The sequence below is a fragment of the Bacillus rossius genome, chromosome 5 (genome assembly GCF_032445375.1).
Source record: "Bacillus rossius redtenbacheri isolate Brsri chromosome 5, Brsri_v3, whole genome shotgun sequence".
Taxonomy (NCBI): Eukaryota; Metazoa; Arthropoda; class Insecta; order Phasmatodea; family Bacillidae; genus Bacillus; species Bacillus rossius.
Genome location: NC_086333.1, coordinates 68,336,341 through 68,355,001, shown reverse-complemented (window position 1 = coordinate 68,355,001; position 18,661 = coordinate 68,336,341). Strand labels below are relative to the sequence as shown.

At 36.5% G+C, this 18,661-nt stretch overlaps 1 protein-coding gene across 2 annotated transcripts in view; it reads right to left on the bottom strand.

Moving 5' to 3' along the window:
* Positions 1 to 2,489: 2,489 nt before the first annotated feature.
* The window catches only part of LOC134531961 (succinate--CoA ligase [ADP-forming] subunit beta, mitochondrial), a 29,288-nt gene continuing 13,116 nt past the window's right edge, over positions 2,490 to 18,661 (bottom strand). The window contains exons 6-9 of one of the 2 annotated variants that reach the window (XM_063368058.1): positions 18,518 to 18,661; positions 16,360 to 16,520; positions 13,452 to 13,571; positions 2,490 to 4,688 (exon numbers count right to left, since the gene is read on the bottom strand). In XM_063368058.1, the coding sequence (XP_063224128.1) occupies positions 4,524 to 4,688; positions 13,452 to 13,571; positions 16,360 to 16,520; positions 18,518 to 18,661 (590 nt within the window). In that variant the 3' untranslated portion in view covers positions 2,490 to 4,523. The remainder of the gene's footprint in view (positions 4,689 to 13,451; positions 13,572 to 16,359; positions 16,521 to 18,517) is intronic. The other variant, XM_063368059.1, reaches the window with a different exon arrangement.

The following is an 18,661-nucleotide window of genomic DNA, read 5'->3' as shown; positions in this document are numbered from 1 at the left end:
CCAAACAAAAAAATACAGATTTTTTGGTAGTGTTCACATTAATTTGAATAATACTGTATGTTGCTAGCACACTGGATTCTCGTGTGAACTCCTAACCCATGACATGTTTGGGTATGTATCTACTAAACTGCAAATAGATATAGTACCAGGTTTTTGCACTATGCTGGAAGAACGCAAGTGTAATACCATAATTTCCAACAAATAAGACAACACGGTATACAAGATCAGGTTTTCAGTAACAAAAATTGTGGTGTATAGTAGCACCTTCAAGTAAGACATGTACCTAAATGTAAGACTGTGATGCCCCTCGTGCCCAAAAACTATATTATTTTTAATTAAACTGCTGGGCAAAATATTAAGAAAATAAAGTTAATTACCAGAGGGGACACGAGGCGGTGAACAAGACAAAATTTACACTCCCTGCACACTAGTAACTTGGGGAGTTCGTGGATCGTTATGTAGAAGAAGGTATATGATAAATAAATACACCATATAAATAATTTGGTCTATAGGTTTTCCTGGTTTATTATTAAGAGGTTTTGTTTTAGCATTATTTCGGCATGATAATAAAGATCTTAGTAATTAACAAAGTTAAGGGGGCGCCGCTACATTATTTAAAACAATACATATTACACTTTAACAAACAAATGATTACATTAACAAAAATTTCAAGTATAGCACCAAAATTTGATTCTCCCAACGATTACATATATATATATTAGTTTCCTTGATTTTACATGTTCTTGAGGATTACGTTCTTAAAGCACTGCTCGCTGGTATCTTTTTAATGAATTTAGTTCCTTCTATGCAAGCGGAAAATATATATAGCTCACATCACCCGGGTCTTCCCAGGATGACGTCGGACCGAGAGGAAAACTCTTCTAAAGGGGGAAATCAGCTGGAGGCCCCGAAGATCATGCGGGGAGCAATTTCTCTCCCCAGAAACTTGGACCCTGTCAAACCGGGTGTAGATTTCGGGACCCACGAAGGGTCTCGCACTAACATCAGGATGACGCGCACCGAGAATTCGCGGATGCGCGAAGGAAACCAAATTTTAAAGAATTAAAAAAAAAAAAAAAATTAACTACACAACATGACTTTTTCTAAAAACTACATCTGCCTGGCTATTGTACAAATGGGATCACATCCCTTAAGCAACTGACTACATCTTTTATGCAACCAAAAATCACCGTTCCCGCGAAAAGCGTCTTAGCGCAGAGGACGCCGAGAAGACGTGGTCAGTAGCCGAGGTCAGAGTACTGAGTGCCTGCGATGGCGGACAAGGCTTCTAATTAAAACGGGCGCTAAAGCCCTAGGGAGAAGGAGGGGGAAGGTTCGGTTCTAAGCCGAAAATTTCGAAGGAGTCCGAGGTGGGCGTGACAACAACATGACCTGTGCGCTCTCTACCGGCGGTAACAGGAAGCTACAAAGAATCGACTTCTACAGGCCGCGAGAAGGAAGCATAGGCCCTCATGGTGCCGCGGCGCTGCTCTCTAGCGGCGTAAAGGGGAACTAACTGAGGCGGTGAGCTGACTTGCCACCAGGTGTCATGAGGGTGAGCTCTGCACGCTGGCGACCAGGCCCGCGGTTACTTTTTTCGCCGCTAGATGTCGTGGACGTCTCTGTCGGACCAGGGAGAAGGTCCTTGAAGTAGCCCATCGTCTTGGCTAAGTTCACGTCAGGTCACTGCTCCTGGCTTGATTTCTCAGAACTAAGGTGGATGGGGGGGGAGAGGGGAGGGTGTACAGAAAACGCCACTCCGCTGGGAACGCAGGTCCACTGGAGACCCATTCGTGATGAGACTTGCTATTCTCAGCAGGCCTCTAAGAAGTAGCAGCTTGCAGCTCAGAACCTGCTCTATGCAATTTTGGTCATGAAAAGAAATAATATTACTAACTCGGGACGTGACTGCAGGCGAGAGAAATTTCAACCGGGCTGCCCACGTCCACATTAGACAGCAAAATATCAGATAGGGCCCCCTGAGAAAGGGGGCTTCGGTCCACTGGCACAAAGTTTAAACACGTGGCGTACACCGGCCTAACAAAGAGTAAATCACCCCCTTAACCAGATAAAATAAAAAATAAAATTTCCAAAAAAAAAATTTTAAATAGAAAAATTAAAAAAAGTGACGAAATGCCTAATTTCCGGCACAAGACTGCTTGCGTTTTGCCCACACAGATAATAATGTAACAGCCATGGTGGTTTTACAGGGAACATGGAAGGTGTGTGACAGTGTGGAACAAGGATGGAAACCAAACTCCAGCTACATAGTCAAATCTTCCTAATAAAAAAAATTCTTCCTTCGTGTAAAAGCACAAAAGTGGACTCCACAGAACAGTGGCACGTGGGATGACCTGCCATTTCAGACAAGTAGTATTTGATCTTGCATAAAATTCTCATCTTACACGCCGGAACTATTGCGAGTAAAGTCGTCCCAATACCTGGCTGCCCTATCTGCAGTTAAACTGGATGAACAAATGCAACAGTAATAAACAAACAATATCTTTATTGAAATCACATCATAAAGTAGGTACATGTATAAATATTTGTGTGTATGTATATATAGATAACAAATGCAGCAGGAGCGGAGGAGCAGCCTGGTGCGTGATCACGCGCGGCGAGAGGAGGCTCTCAGCACGGCCAACCTGGCCGCCTCTGTCAGGTCCGTGACCAGGACGACAGTCCTCATGCCCGAGGCGCGCATCACGTCCCGGGCCTTCTCACTGTTCAGACCCTGGCGAAACAAGCAAGAGTCGTCCGGTGTGGGTGACGGGCGTCACTCGCGTCACTCGTCCCCCCGCCCTGGATGCCACATGCACCGGCTGCTCGCCCCAACACGCATGCACATTTGTCCGTTCGTGCGCGCCTCCTCGTCCACGATTATAGACTATTCCAGTCCAATTATTTTTTTTTTCTTTTGCATCGACACATCTAGATCCAAACTGGCTAACGCAGAGATAAGAGAAGAAATTAAAAAGTGTTAACAAGAATTTAAAAAATACCCATGCTTGAGACAGAAACAGCTAAGATAACTTGGTTTTTTACATTTCTCTACGAAATTAATACTAAATTGGCTATTAGTTAAACTATCCAAAGCCACACAAAATGAATTTGGAGTCAATGTTAAAAAAAAAAAAGTTTTACAAACATGCATAGTTTCATTTAAATTTAATTCAGCTGAAAATAAAAACAGAATCTCACAGCCCAGCTTCAATCACAAAAAAACTTTAATGAAAGGTGATTTCGTACTAAAAAAACTACATATTATGAATGTTATGGTTAAAAACTTATTTAAAACAAAGCATTTTAAGTAATATACAAGTTTGCTTTACATATTGCAACAGGTCTAATATATTAAAGGGCAGTCAGTACATGAATTTTTTAGGATGATAAATTACAAATATGCAGCTTCTTACAGCTCTTTAAAATTTTCAGAACAACCATATGTACACAAGTGTAATTATCCAAGAAGCCAAGACTTCAGGATAGCCTGTGTTAATGATTCAAAACAGTCAACTATAGGCTAATGTTTGTGGATAAGGTATAAAAACATTTCGGTATCCTAAAACAAATTAAACATGGTAAATGAAAAATTTATTTCCAGCACAATAATTTTTTTATGTACAATAACTCAAGCTACCTCAGTCAACACGAGTTTTTTTTGTTGTTAAATTCTCTTAAAATACTTTACGCAAATAGTACATTGTTTAGCAAATACAGATAAACCAATAGAAGGCTACTTCAAATTCTAGACTGAAAATCAGGTTGCACTTTAAATTACATAAATTTTTTAAACATAACCACTTGTCCTTGCTGAAAAATACAGAGAAACAAAAAAAAGTCCCGCTTCCTTCCAAATCTCTAGATTGACACATGACAAGACAATGTGTATTTCTTATGATTGGCAGTGATCAATAATTCTCTAATGTATTTCCTCCAATCAAGCAATAAATTAAAGTGTACAGACAGCATAGAATCTTCAAGAATCATCATATGGAGGTTTATACATTTATGCTGTTGCAATACACATACAAAATAACATTAAGTACCTAAAGGCATTCTACCATACGCTGCCCATGACAGTAAAGTATTATAACTAGAAGCAAGGCGTTAATAGAAGCTCTGACTACTCGTCTGCCATGGGGACGAAAAACAAAATTGACTACATTGCCAATAGTCTGCTGTGACCATTTAGCAGAAGACGCATGGAAAAAAAAACCTGGACCACAAACACAGTGTGACACCAAGAAACTCGCATGGTCAAAACTTTCGAGCAAAATTTAACTCCTTTAATGCATTATCCTATCACAGTAGCCCATGCACTAAGCCGAGACCAATGCAGTACAAACCTGTAACTGCACCAAGCACGTACTTCCCCATGAAAGCATTGCACTAACAATAACACTCATGCAACACGAGCCAGCCGTAAGAGACGAGACACGGGAAAGGAAACGCGAGGGCAGGAACGGTGCTCGGGGGGGGGGGGGGGGCCAGGGAACCAACTAGAGAGAATGGAAATGTGTTCAGAGCGGTATCTCGAAGTTGACATCCAGCTTAGCGGATCTAGCCAAGCTGACAATGTTAGACAGCTTGACAGCGAGCCTCGCCGCTTCGTCCAAGTTGTCGCAGGCCAGAATCTTCAGGCCCGACGCTGCAATTAGCACTTTAGCATCGTCTACGTTCGTTCCCTGTGGAGAAAATACAACCTGCATGAGTCGGGTTAGCACTTGGGACACCATGCTACGACCCTGGATAGAGTACACCTCACAACCAACCGCTTCGTCTCAACTAGGAAATGCACATCTGCCTATGTAACACAAATATTCACAGACATCACGTAGCCATGCTTGAACAAAAGGCGTTAAATGGTAATATGCAGACTGTCCGATTCAACGTTGTATTTACACTACAGTAGACTCCTGATTATCCGGATGTGGGTATCCGGTTTATGAGTTAATCTTGCCATATTTCCATAAACCATAAACACAAAAATTATTTTTGACATTTTATTTCTGTGCAACCACAATGGCAACAGCACTTCTTGTGTAGCATTAATTACAATGCAATAAAATAGCAATGCAACAAATTAATAATGTGACGAATCGTCACTTCTTTTCTCAATAGCTATTCGCTTCCTTCATTGCATATTTATTTCCGATGACGCCCACATGTACAATTACATTTCACACATGTCAGACGTATAAGCAGCAGCTATGGAGAGAAAAGCTAGAAGCTTTCAGTGCTAATTTACCTCGCACTTACTAGGATGCGCTAGCGGCAAATGTCAGAAACACATTTAGTAAACTACAGAATCATGAATTACATTAACAAATTAAATAGGCTTTCTAATGATAGAAACATAAAGTTTATGCTTTTTTACAATCTTATTAAAAAATTAAATATATTTCATATTTAAAAAACATTATTTTCTAACTCAGAAATGTTGGTAGCACCAACATAGGAATATTATACCCAAGCCTAATTATGTTAACAGTGCGTTACGTGAATTAGTCAATTATTTTTATCTTGTTTAATTGTACTTCTAATGTATTTGGACATATGTATATTAGCACTGGAAATTAATTTTAATGGGAGTAGTGTCTTGATTAAAATGTAGTCAGCAAGCACACTTACCTGTTTTGGAAAATGAATTGTTTTATATAAAATACTATCTTATGGAAAAAATTATTTGACTAGCACTATTTTGTTTTACGGAAATGAACTAGGGTGTTACTTTGAGAGGTGTCTGTGTTACAGCATTTGTGTAGATAGGATAAAAAAAAATATTAATTAGTTTTTTTTTTTTAACTTTTACTTTTACTTTTCATTAACCGTTCTTTTTCTGGTTATCAGTGGACCCCTTGTCAGACATTACCTGGATAATCGGGAGTCTATTGTACTTGCTAGCGGTATCCAAAGCTTGGTAGCTAGCATACCAGCCTGTTTATGTTTAGAGCTAAGACATAACTTTGAAATAAACATCATTTTAGCAAATGATGAAAACAACCAAAAAATACATAATTTCCTCTCTCTGGAAAACTTCCTTTGTCCTAGTATCAAGCCAGTGCTTCGTAGGGATTCAGTCTGCAAACAGGTAGGTACTAATACATATAATTGCAATACAGTATGGATTACAACAAACATGACAAAATTTGTATAACAGTAAAATATATGAGATACTTAGACATTACATTTAAGTAAAGCTTAACACAAAAAAAATTCAATAATTTACTGTTTCATTAAAAGTTCTGAATGTGGCTATTCTAATTCACAAATTCAGTAAAACCTCTGGCTAACAAAACTGAAGAGACAAGGTAGCAAACTTATGAAATACTAATATTTTTTTCCAATATCGGTTTATAAAAACTATATCATAAAAAAACACACCATCACTACTAACCAGAACTACCTGAGAAAAAACACAAGGTTAAGATTTATACATTACTTTTTTAAAACAACACTTTGAGCCAAAGAAAACATTGGCAAAAGAATAAAATTTGAGAATACACAAACAAATTGCTTGTAAGGAATGCAATGCTACATTATATACCCTCTTTTATGGCATAATCGTCACACCCATATTTTAAAGCCTCAAAATTTGAATTAAAAAAAACGCCCGCGTAAACGTCGCATTATGTTTTTGGTCCCGCTATTAGTATCCGAGCCCTTTGTGTAGTTATCTTTTCTATATAAAACTATGTATTTTAAAGTAGAAATCTAATATTTATTTGAACATTACCACTTACATACTTATTTAATTAATGGAAATACAAAGTTGTCTGATGTGTCAATTTTCATTTAAAGACTTTTTAAATGTTATAACCTTTATTTGTTTGTCTGTGTCCCGCGGTGTACCGCTTAAAAAAATGTAGTCAGCTCTAGTTGGCATCAATCATGTTTGGTTATGTTGCTTCCCATATAGAGCGCACACACGTAGTCAAATAATCTCACCGATTCATTCAACGCGCGCGCTCTGTTGAGTGCCGAGTCAACTACATTTGATGGCCCGCACACCGTGGTGTGTACTACGATAGTTATGAGTTAGCTCAGGCTCGCATTCGGGTCACAGATTTTGTTTATATATTTAACGTTGAAGAAAGGTTATTACCTAATTTAAATTGTTTGGCATGCTCTTGTACACTCCACTTTTTAATTTAACGTGCTTTCCATGAATGGGTTTTGTTTTTATGAATAACTTTACCAAACAAAAAAAATTTTTTCCACATAAAAGTCACACCCCTACTTTTCAAACTTCATTTTAGTATAAAATGTGTGACGATTATACGATAAAACACGGTATAGTATATCCAAAGCAGATCCAAGGGTAAAATGCTCAGAAAAGCAACTTAGCAATGGCGGTACTGAAAAAATCCAACAGCAGGCTTATCCACTGTTTTGAATTTTTTTATTTCTTTAGTGCTAGACAAGCATATGAGGAGAAAAAGAAAACCATTTGTTGAATATGCAACACCTCAGAAAATGTATCGTAAAAATATTTTTAAAATCAAATTACAGCTGAAAGATTCAGTTACTTTGTGAATGAAGCATACATAGTACTTACATATGGGAAGAGTAATATTTTGTTAAGAACGAGCAAACAAAGTAAACACAGGAAACGCTGTTAGAACATTAATGGGCGGATGTGATACAGCTGGAAGGTCTAATAGTGATTATAAACGGACACAGATGACAACAATAAAATTTAATCCCAAGAGCATGCACACAGTGCACAGTCTTTAGGAAATGCAAACTGGCTACAAAACTACATGCAAACTAGTAATTTATGTCTTCAGAAGCCATTAATATAGTTCTTGCATAGTAATTCAGAGGAAAAAAGTGGAGGAAAACTAGAATTTTCAAAAATGCAACTCTTATATCTCTGAAATCCTATTACTAGACGCCGGAAAAATTATCATCTTGCTATAGATGCTATTTATGTTTTTGCTAATTTTCAACTTATTTAGTTTAAAATGGCAATTTTTCAAACATGCTTTATTAAATGCCACAACTGTTACAAATTTTTTTTAATGGTTTACAAAACAGTTTCACATTTAATGAAATAGTATTATGTATTTGAGTTTATTTGTAATGTAAAATATTTAGATTTCAAACATTTAGAATGTAATTATGTTTTAAAGAAGTTGCATTAAAAATGCTAATTTCACAATAATAGATGCTAGTTTATAAAATAACACATGCTAATTTTTCCAGCCCTTACCTATTACCATTCCCCTATATATTTTGTACTTGTAGTGAATGTAATTATGTAACTAAAATTATGAAATGTATTGATTTGGGAAACTAAGTTTGTGAAACGAACATCTAAAGGGTTGAATGTTTCAGCAACATGACGATGATTGACCTGCTTTATCCATTACTGGGTGTTGTGAACTCAGGCGCCACAGTAACGTCCCTATGCTTGACAAGGCAGGATGATTCCACAGTGGTCAGCCATTGCCTTCTGCAGTTCAACAACATAGTACTTTTATATCTTGTACATTATATTATTTTTTAACCTTGAGGCTTTGATGTGGATTCAAGGGGTAAATTCCAGGTACTATTTGTGAACCAAATTCGAGAATTGGGATTCAAGAAGATTGGGATTTGACCTGTCAGTACTTGTGTATTTTAAAACTCTATGTCAACATCAATGATCAAGCCTCTCCAGTTTGACCTAGCTCACACTAGTATGTACTCTTCCATGTTCATCTAGTCAAGGTCTCTTTCCTACTTGCCCCACAGGCTAGACTGCCCGCTCCCTACCAATTGATGTAACGGCCCGTAATTGTTTCAGCTGAGCACAAGCAACTTACATGTGTTTCAATTCAAATGTGCTTTTATTGAAAAATATCCATGTGCTTATGAGGCTGATGACATCTTATCCTACCCTACACAGATTCTTTAACAGGAACTTAGTCTATAACTGCCAAAATGCATAACAGCTTTAACAAGCATAATTACCAAACAAACTCTACACAAAACTGCAGTATTACATGCACTTATGAAGGTCCAGCCGACAATGACATGCTTATTTTAACAGCAATAAATTTTACATGCAAGCATATCCCACCAGTGGCTTTCTTTAAGTACAGAATTAATTCTTTCTTACTAAGCCTTTGATCCCTTAAGTTTTATTTTGTTTGGTTAACATCTAACAAAATATTAAAAAGTGTAACTTCTTATTGAATGAAATAAGTTTAAAGTTAATAAAAACATTAGAATTTCTAACTTTTACGCCAAGCACATCAACATTAAATATTTATCTTTAAACAAGATGTATGTTTATATAATAGGCAATAAAATTATATATAACTACAAATTTTACTGCATGCAACCTTCAAGTAGTTTACAAACATTATTACTGAAATAACTGAATTAAAAGCATACATACAGTAGATTCCCGATTATCCGGGTGTTGGTTATCCAGTTTTGAAAGTTAACCGTGGCATATTTCACTTCCATAAACCATAAACACAAAAATAACTTTTGACTTTTTATTTCTGTGCACGCACAAAGCAACACTTGTGTAGCATTAAATATAATCAATTTAATAATGTGATGAATCAGCGTCCTTCATTGCGTATTTATTTCTGACGAACACGAGCATTCAACCAACATTTATATTCTGCCATTCTCATGTCAGCAGCAGCTCTGGAGAGTAAAGCCAGACATTTTCAGGGCTAGTTTACCTCGCATATACTAGGATGTGTTAGTGGCAAATAATGGCATATAAATGCATTATTAAATGAGTCTGAAATTATGTTAACCGGTTAAATAATCTTTCTAATAACTGAAATCTTTTTTTTTTTTAAATGCTTTTTAAATCTAATTCAAACTGAAATGTTTTTTCTGTATTAATAATATTATTATTTTTGACTAGGGAATGTTGGTAGTACCTACTTATTTGCCCAAGTGATGTTATATAAAAAAAAATGCAGTATGTAAATTTTTAAATTTTATTTTAGGTTGTTTAATCTCAAAATGATATTCAACATTTATTTAAATCTACTTCAAATGCATTCAGGCATACATATATTAGTAATGTAAATTGATAAAATTGGTATCATCAAGCACACTTACCTGACCGAGTGATTGGAAAACAAATTGAAATTACATATTTGGATAAACATACTCTTTTATGAAGAAAAAAAAAAGTATGTATTTGAATAGCGCTGTTAGTTGATGTTCTGTTTTCCTGGAATGAATTAGGGCGTTACTTTGAGGGGTGGGTGTTAACAGTGTTTGTCAAGATAGTCGGAATAAAAAAAATTTAAACAGTTCTTCAACATTGCTTTAAATTTTTTTTTAGTTATCCATGGACCCCTTGCCAGACATTATCTCAGACAATCAGGAGTCTACTTACTGTACTCGAATTCTCAATAAGAAAATTTTTTGTTGTTGTTTTAAATCCCCTAGCATATTTACATCAACATTCTTGTGTAATTCTACTAAATTGTGTTATCTGTTGGCTTTAATTTTATTTCTGCCAAAAAACACTCAATAGATATTTCCCTTGCGTAAAAGAATTGCAAACTGGGAAGGGATACGGAAAAAATTTGGGGGGGGAAGGGGGGGAAGGAGGGATGAGATTTCATATTTAAACATGCCAAGGAAATATGTATTAAAATGGAAAATATAATTAATATTTATAATGAAATATTTGCTGAAAAGATAAAATACTGATAGATAGAGCCACGATTATATGGTAATGCGCGATAAAACGAAATAACACCGAAAACCGCTTGAAAACACGAAATAAAACGAAATTGTGCAAAATCCGCGATATGTCACGAAAGTTCGTCTATCCTGATTATTTACGTTTTTTTTTTTTTTTTTTTTTTTCCATTCTGTAAGGACAATTCACTACCTTCAGCACAATCAAATATTTCTTACAGTAACTAGCAGCCATATATATTATATGCGACAGTGATTTATTATAGATTTTAAAATGAAGTCTCGGAACTAACGTAATATTTTCTTTAAACAGTAATCTTGTGTACCATAATAATTTAAGATGTTGATAACTATGATACAATGGCCGCCGTTCACTTTCTGTAAATACAAAAATAACAAACGTCCAAAATATGTTTTTCTAAGATTACGTTTTTAATCATTAAAATATTACACACTAAAGCGCATTGCTTTTACTGTTTATTTAAAATAAAGTACGTAGGCTACAAAAATAAAATTAACCCTGCTTAACGTAACAAATGTAAATAATAAATAGTACATGTTTATGTCGGTATTAATTTTCACGTACGTATGTTGGTATTCGGTATGCGTTTGTATTCGCATCTATTCTCCATTGTTTTGATCTTTCCAGCACGGCAAGTTTTTGCGTATTGAGAGGTTAAATTCTTCCTATGTGATTAAAATTTTTTTGATAATGCCTAAAACTAAGGTTTCTGCCAGTGACCGATCGAAAGAATTTTCCAGTGAAGGATTTTATATCAGTGATAAAATTTTAATGTGCAAATTCTGTAACTGCAGGCTAGACTACGAGAGACGTGATACGCTTGTGAAACATGTCGCGAGTGAGAAACATAAGCGTTTGAGGCAAAACTCATCTGTTAAACGACATCCTTGTCTAAGAGTCTTTAATGCCATTAATTTGCTGTTCAACCCAAGAAATGTAAGTAGGGTTAGCATAGAAGATGCAAACCTACAGAAGTCTCTGCATAACTTGCCTTCTGTTTCCCATCTTCCCATTGATACATTCATACATGGCTATGTTGCTTTCAAAAAAATAATTGAGGATGAACTTTCATTGCCAGAAACAAACCAAATTGATGTTGCAAAGGTACTTTGCTCCCTTAAAGGGGACTACAGTGAATTTTCTCAAGCCAGTTTAAGGGCAATCTGGTTCCCAACATCAAATGTTGATGCAAAACGTTCATTTTCCAGGTACTCACTGGTAGTTAGTGACAGAAGACGTCTCACTCCAGAAAATGCAGAAAATTTAACTATGATAGCATTTCAATAAAACCGTCTTAATAGTAACTTTGGAAGTGCTTAATTGTGTAATTTTGTAGTGTATGTGATTGTAATTAAGTCGTGAAATTTTTAGTAGTTATTTAAAAGTTTGAATTTATGAATTTGCAAATGAACTTAATTGTAATTAGATCATGAGGTTTTAGTGTTTATTAATATTTGTTTTAATAAATTTGCATGTCGTACAGAAAAGCAAGAAAATTTTGCCGTGGGTATTTTGAGCAAAAAAATAAAACCATATAACACCGAAATCTTTATTTCTTTACACCGAAATTTGTCTTAAAATAACACCACAAAATCTTGACTCTACTGATAGAATATCAGATTTCAACACTCAAAAGAGAAACTGGCCAATTGTTAATCAGTTGGCAAACCTAGATTTTTACACCATTATCCAAAACGTACAGACCACTCGATAAAGACAAATATAGTCAACACTCATTAACACAAATCCGCTTAGTACAAAATTCCCGTCTATGCAAAGTATTTTAAGTCCTAGAGAATGACCTATGCTTTCCTATGTTATTCAGTACTTTTAATACAAAATACGGTTAATATGAAATACGAAGTTGTTTTGATTCCTCAAGTTGCTGTTTACATGTATGAGTAAATGGTTAATGTGAATTTCACTACCGAAATTCAAAATAAATAATTACGTTTTCATAACCATCAAGTAAACAAAAGTTTATTCTGTATCCTACAGCACAAATGGTTGAAAAACAAGATGAAAAGTGTAACACTAGTGGTAATGTTGATAATGATAACCTAAATAGAAAATAAGACATTCTGTAAGCTGAAAATAAAAGGAAGGTACTCTATACATGAATTTTGAATGTGTGTTGCCTTGTAAAATAACTAAAAACATAAACGTAACAATATTATATTGCAAGTTAAAACTAAAAGTATCAAGAAAGTTGACAATGGAGAAAAAAAATTGTGAAAATCTTGAATCAGCTTTTGCAAGTTATTGTGGGTTATAAACAATAAAAAGAATGCAAGGTCCAAACATGAATAAATGCGTGCAGCAAATTTGCCATTATCTGGAACTATGATGCAGAAGGCAGATTACTTAGCATTGAAGTTAGGGATTTTGGAATTTAAGTTCACCACAACTATTTATATGATACAGTGTAGCTATATAACATTATTTATGGTTTTAATTGTAAGAATTATAAGGTAATAAATTTATACATGTCGTAATGATTTCTCAATAGTTTGGTTAATACAAACTTCGTTATTACAAATTATGGTCCTTTAAGGTTTGAAACAATGAGGTTTAACGTGTGTTCAGGCCCGGTGAAATGTGCATGGCAGAGATTGTGCTCTGGGAAACAGTAAGGCTCAGTAAGATTGAGGCGTGACTGCAACAAGGAAACGTGCAGTGGCTACTCGACACGTGCGCGGGAGGCACGCACACACACACGCACGCACGAGCGAGCGAAAGCCGTTGAGGCACGAACCTGCAGCCTGCAGATTATGGGCAGCTTCAGGTCCAGCTCCTTGGCAGCGGCGATGATTCCCTCCGCAATGACGTCGCACCTCATGATGCCCCCAAATATGTTCACCAGGATCGCGTACACCTGAAAGTACGCGTGCAGTTCAGGACGAGCTCACGGCGACTCGCAACTTAACCGATACACTGAAAAGCAAGTCATTAGTCGATACACCATCCATTACCAAAATGTAAGTACAGTAGAAATCTCATTTATCCAGCCCTCGTTGACCCAGATCTCTGGATAATCCTGATTTGTAATGTTCACATAAAATTTTTTTACTATGTTTGCAAGAATGACACTATGAGAATGCCTAATATTAACATTTTAGTTTGATTCAATGTAAAGTTACTGCATAGATGGTAGAATTATTGTAAAAAAAAAAGCTATTCGTGAGTTTCAGAAAGCACACCAGTTAGAACTGTACCGATTCACAAAATTTGCCAATATTCCGATTCGCAGATACAACTGTTGCAGATTCACCAATTCTGAATCAATACACGAGAAAACACATTTGCTTAGTAATTTTTTTTATAAATTTACTAAATTACTAAACGAACTCATTCTAAGAAAAGCATGCAATGCAAATGCACATCTACTTTAGTTTATAAACGGAACATAACTTCTCTTTTTTTAACTCGTATTTTTAGCTTCTTTCATTTGTTTGTTGACGACCAGTAAGTTGCTTATTGAAACATAAATTTACTAATGGAAGCTGGAAATTTTAATTATTTAATACGTAATTATATAAAATATGATTATTTAATAATATGTAACTATAAAATATGATTCACAAAATTACAGATTTAAAAAAATTAATTTAAAATGTGCAAAATAGCGATACTTTGTACATGTTTAGAATTCAAGAACAGGAATTCCAATACTATGTTAACGCATGTGGTGGTGAAAATTTACGGTACCAAACATCTACACGGAAATGCATTTTATGTGGTCACTTTGCACGATAAATAGTAACAGTATAATTTAGCTTATGTGAAGTCCTATATTATTTGGTTATATTTTTTTTACTATTTTTAAAAACTAAGTAAGTTAGTTTAAAAATGTCTTAGTCATAATATTATAAACATTTCTATACAGTTCCAGCATCTGGTACTTTCCATTGTTTGTAATGGTAACCATGCTCTAAATAAACCAATAAAGTTATTGTTCTTATCTAACTTTAACATGCTGTAGATATATTTACTTACGATGTATAAGATTCAAAAACATTATTAAAACATAGGATGTTTAAGTTTGGTATGTATGGCTGGCACATGTAACTAACAAATAATGTTCAAGTATGTAGTAGTACGAAAAGTGAAAACAGTACTGGTGGATTTTTAAGCTATGAGAGAAACTTTCATTTTTCAATATCGGCCAAAAATTAACAAGTGTATCGTGAATATAGAATCGCCGATTCAACTAAATATCTGCAAAATCTGCTTCTGCCGATTCGTATCGGCCAGCTCCAACACCAACTGGAGTCAGCAATCACCTGACGTGTCACCACACTGCTCCAGCTGTATTAATGATAAAGCATTTACGTGACCATGCTTCATTCAAAAGCCACATGTGTTTGAAAAAGTAGAAAGAGGACGAATTCTTTGTTAAAATATTAACTAAAAAGTTATTTTTATATATATATTTTTTTAATGTCTTGTAAACAATATAGGGCTTGTATTTTAAGTATTATTGTAATAAAACTTAGTTTTTGATAGTAATAAATGGTAAGTCTGCTTATTTAAGGATTTTGTTTTGCTTATTACACATATTACCCGGATCATCCTGATTTTCGATGGTTCGGATTCCCTTTGGTATAAGTTAGTCCGGATAGTTGAAGTTTAACTGTAATTACAAACTACAAACAATAAATCAAAACTATAAAAAATTAAATTTTTAAGAGACTCAATACCCAACATCTTTGATACTTTTGAATACTCCGAATGAATTTTCAATTACCACTTAGTGTGACACAGCATGAAATCATCAACTTTTCCAGTCTGTAGCCAGGTCAGCCAAGTAAAATGCCTCCATCATACTCTGTCCTTCCACCATTCCTCTTCCTTCACTTTATTAGTCTTCTCCTCTCTTCCTGCACTCCTTTAACTATCTGCTCTTCTCATCTCCTCCTTGGTCTTCCTTGGAGTCTTCTTCCTGTGTACTTCATCATCATCATTTTCCTAAGCAGTTTTTTTTTTCCTATTCTTTAGACATGGACATCTCCCTTTTTCAATGATGTTAAAGTATAAACTACAATCTCCAAACGTTTGCAGATTGAATAATCAACTCCATCCCGCTTAGAACAAAAACCTATACAGTACGTCAATTTACGATCCCAGTTAATATAACAGCATCAACTGTAAGCAGTGTGAAGTTTTGGATCATGGTCACAATTAAAGAGTAACTCAAACAGTTTTAGATGAGCACATGTGCGAGGATTGCTTTGTTGTTTTCTCACTTGCAGCGCCAATTACGCAAAATGACGATTAGCAGAGAGTTAACCTAAAACTTTATTTGGCAACAGAATGGAGCCGCAACCTATTGGAAATCTCTTTGTATGAGAGTGATTGAACGTCGAAATCCCTGACCGTTGGATTGGTTGTAATGGTAGAGACGACAAAACTCTTTTTTCGCTGGCCTCTACATTCACCTGACATAACATAATGAGATTTTTTTCCTTTGAGGTTTTATAAAAGATTGTCTACATTCCGCCGCTACCTAATGATTTGCTAGAGTTGAGACGCAGAATTGAAGAAGCTGTTGCTTCCATTACTCCGGACTTGTTAACCAAAGTGTGGGATGAATTGGACTTTAAGTTGGATGTGTGCTGTATAACTAAAGGTGTACACATTGAACATTTTCAACATGTTTTCACCTTGGGATCTGCAGTAATGATTTTGAATGCTTCTTTGACTTGCTGTGCAGTCGCTCCGCCCCCAACGTCCAGAAAGTTGGCGGGGTTGCCTCCGTGGTACTTGATGATGTCCATGGTTGCCATGGCGAGACCAGCGCCATTGACCAGGCAGCCAATGTTCCCTAATACAGAGGGAAACCATGATTATAACACCACATATAGAGTGAAAGGACGTAACTCTAAACTTCCAATCAAAGGCATAGAGGATAAAGTTTTAAATTGAAATACCCCCATCCTCCCCAGCTTTTATGAGTATTTTTAAGAGGAATAAATACTATGTTTTGTCATGAAGATGGATCAACTGATTATATAGTTTCATGTTCAAAGTGACATGGTTTTTCATGCTAATATTTAAAAAAAAAATTTTTTAACTAAGTTTTTACCGATTAGCAGAAGGTTGGTTAAGTTATTATTAATGCAAGTGTAATTTTCAGTATTTTATAACTATAATTATACATGTGTATTCCATGGTGCTTTTGGGACGTTCCTAGAACATGAGTGTGGTTTCTGTGAAAGAAATTTAGATGCGTTACGCTGAGGCACCAAAATGAGAGACTATATTTTATCACATCCTGCGTTAGAGGGAGAAACAGAACTAAGCCCAAACCATAGGCACTATAGGAAAGCTCTCTGACCCAGGAATCACATAAAGAACAATCTTTGTAGCCAATAGGAAGGCAACTTTCCCGGGGAAGTCCCCCATTGCACTTTTGTGTTTCTTTTATACTGTGCTTTGTCTAGTCATTACTTGGACATTACCATGTGAGGTTAGGGATGGTCGGGTACCCGAAATTTCGGGCAGTGTTTCGGGTATCAAGTATACCCGAAATTCCGGGCGGGTATTTCAGTGCCCGAAAATATCGGGCACCTTGGAAAACGGCAATACCGCACGGCGCAAGTAAACAAAGCTTATTTTTTTTGGAACGCGCGGCAGCTGCAGGAACATGCCACGCCGCCGCCGTACCGGCACCAGCCGATGAAGTGAGTATGTGTGAGAGATAAGATAAAGAAGGTGCCCGGTCAGCAAGTGTGTTTGTGGGAGGGGGAGACAGATATAAGAGAGCGAGCCCTGCAGCAAGCGGAAGTGGTCAAGGTCAACATTTACCGTTACTCTCGCTGGCTGACTAACGATGCAGCTGGTCGCCCGTCTCTCTCACACACACACACACACACACACGCACGCGCGCGCGCGCGCGTACGCACGGCGGATGCTCACTGCTCAATAGTCACAAAGTAGTGTTCAAGGCCGGTGGAGCTGCTTGCTGTGTGCGAGAAGGATTATAAGCTGACTTTAATTACACACATTGTAGTTGCGTGGCATTTGCAGAAAGTGGTTGTGAATTGTTTCTATTTAATTCATGTCATTATTTTACCAAAATGGATACCAGTGGAAGTGTAGGTCAAACAATCAACAGTGACAATGAACCTTCAAGCAGCTACCCAAACACAATTTAGTTAATAAGCACTTTATTTCCAAGATTAATATGCACTCTATTTTTTAGTTTAATGTTTAACTTTCATATCAGTGCGGTATAGTAAATAAATAAAAACAGTTCAGGTTTGTCAATGCAAACTTAAGTAAGACTATTTTATGTTCAAAATTTATTTCATTAACTGATTTTGATGCCCGACCGAGATTGCCCGAGCCCGAAAATTTTGGACAATTACCCGCCCGAGCCCGCCCGAAGTCAAATTTCTCTGCCCGACCATGCCTATGTGAGGTCACACTATTCGGTGGCTCAGGAATTTATCGTTTTCACAGAAGTAAGAGACGAATTTAACGTCTGTACTCCAGCAAGAGCCTATGATGAAGCATTAGTGAACTTTTGCATAATCCCAAGGACAGTTAGTCCTTAGTAATGACCCAGTTAAACTCATTCATATTTAGTGCAGCACTGAGTTTATTTTGTTGCTTTATACGAATCGAAACTGGAACCAAGAATCGAAGTTCTTGTTGTAAAACTGAACCGGAACCAAACAGACCAACAAAAACCAGAACCACGCAGCCCTAGCTCCCGAGGAATCGTCATAGTCGTCAACTTGCCCTGCTAGTTGAATGCGCTGCTGCACCGAGGTGTGTCGAGGCGGCCACATCGGCACTCGCAGGGCTACCACTCACCGTCCAGGGCCACGTAATTGAGGTTGTGCTTGGCAGCCGCCACTTCCTTCTCATCCTCCTGGGTCCAGTCCCTCAAGGCGAACAGATCCTTCTGGCGGTACTCTGCGTTGTCGTCAAACCGCATCTTGGCATCCAGGCAGAAGT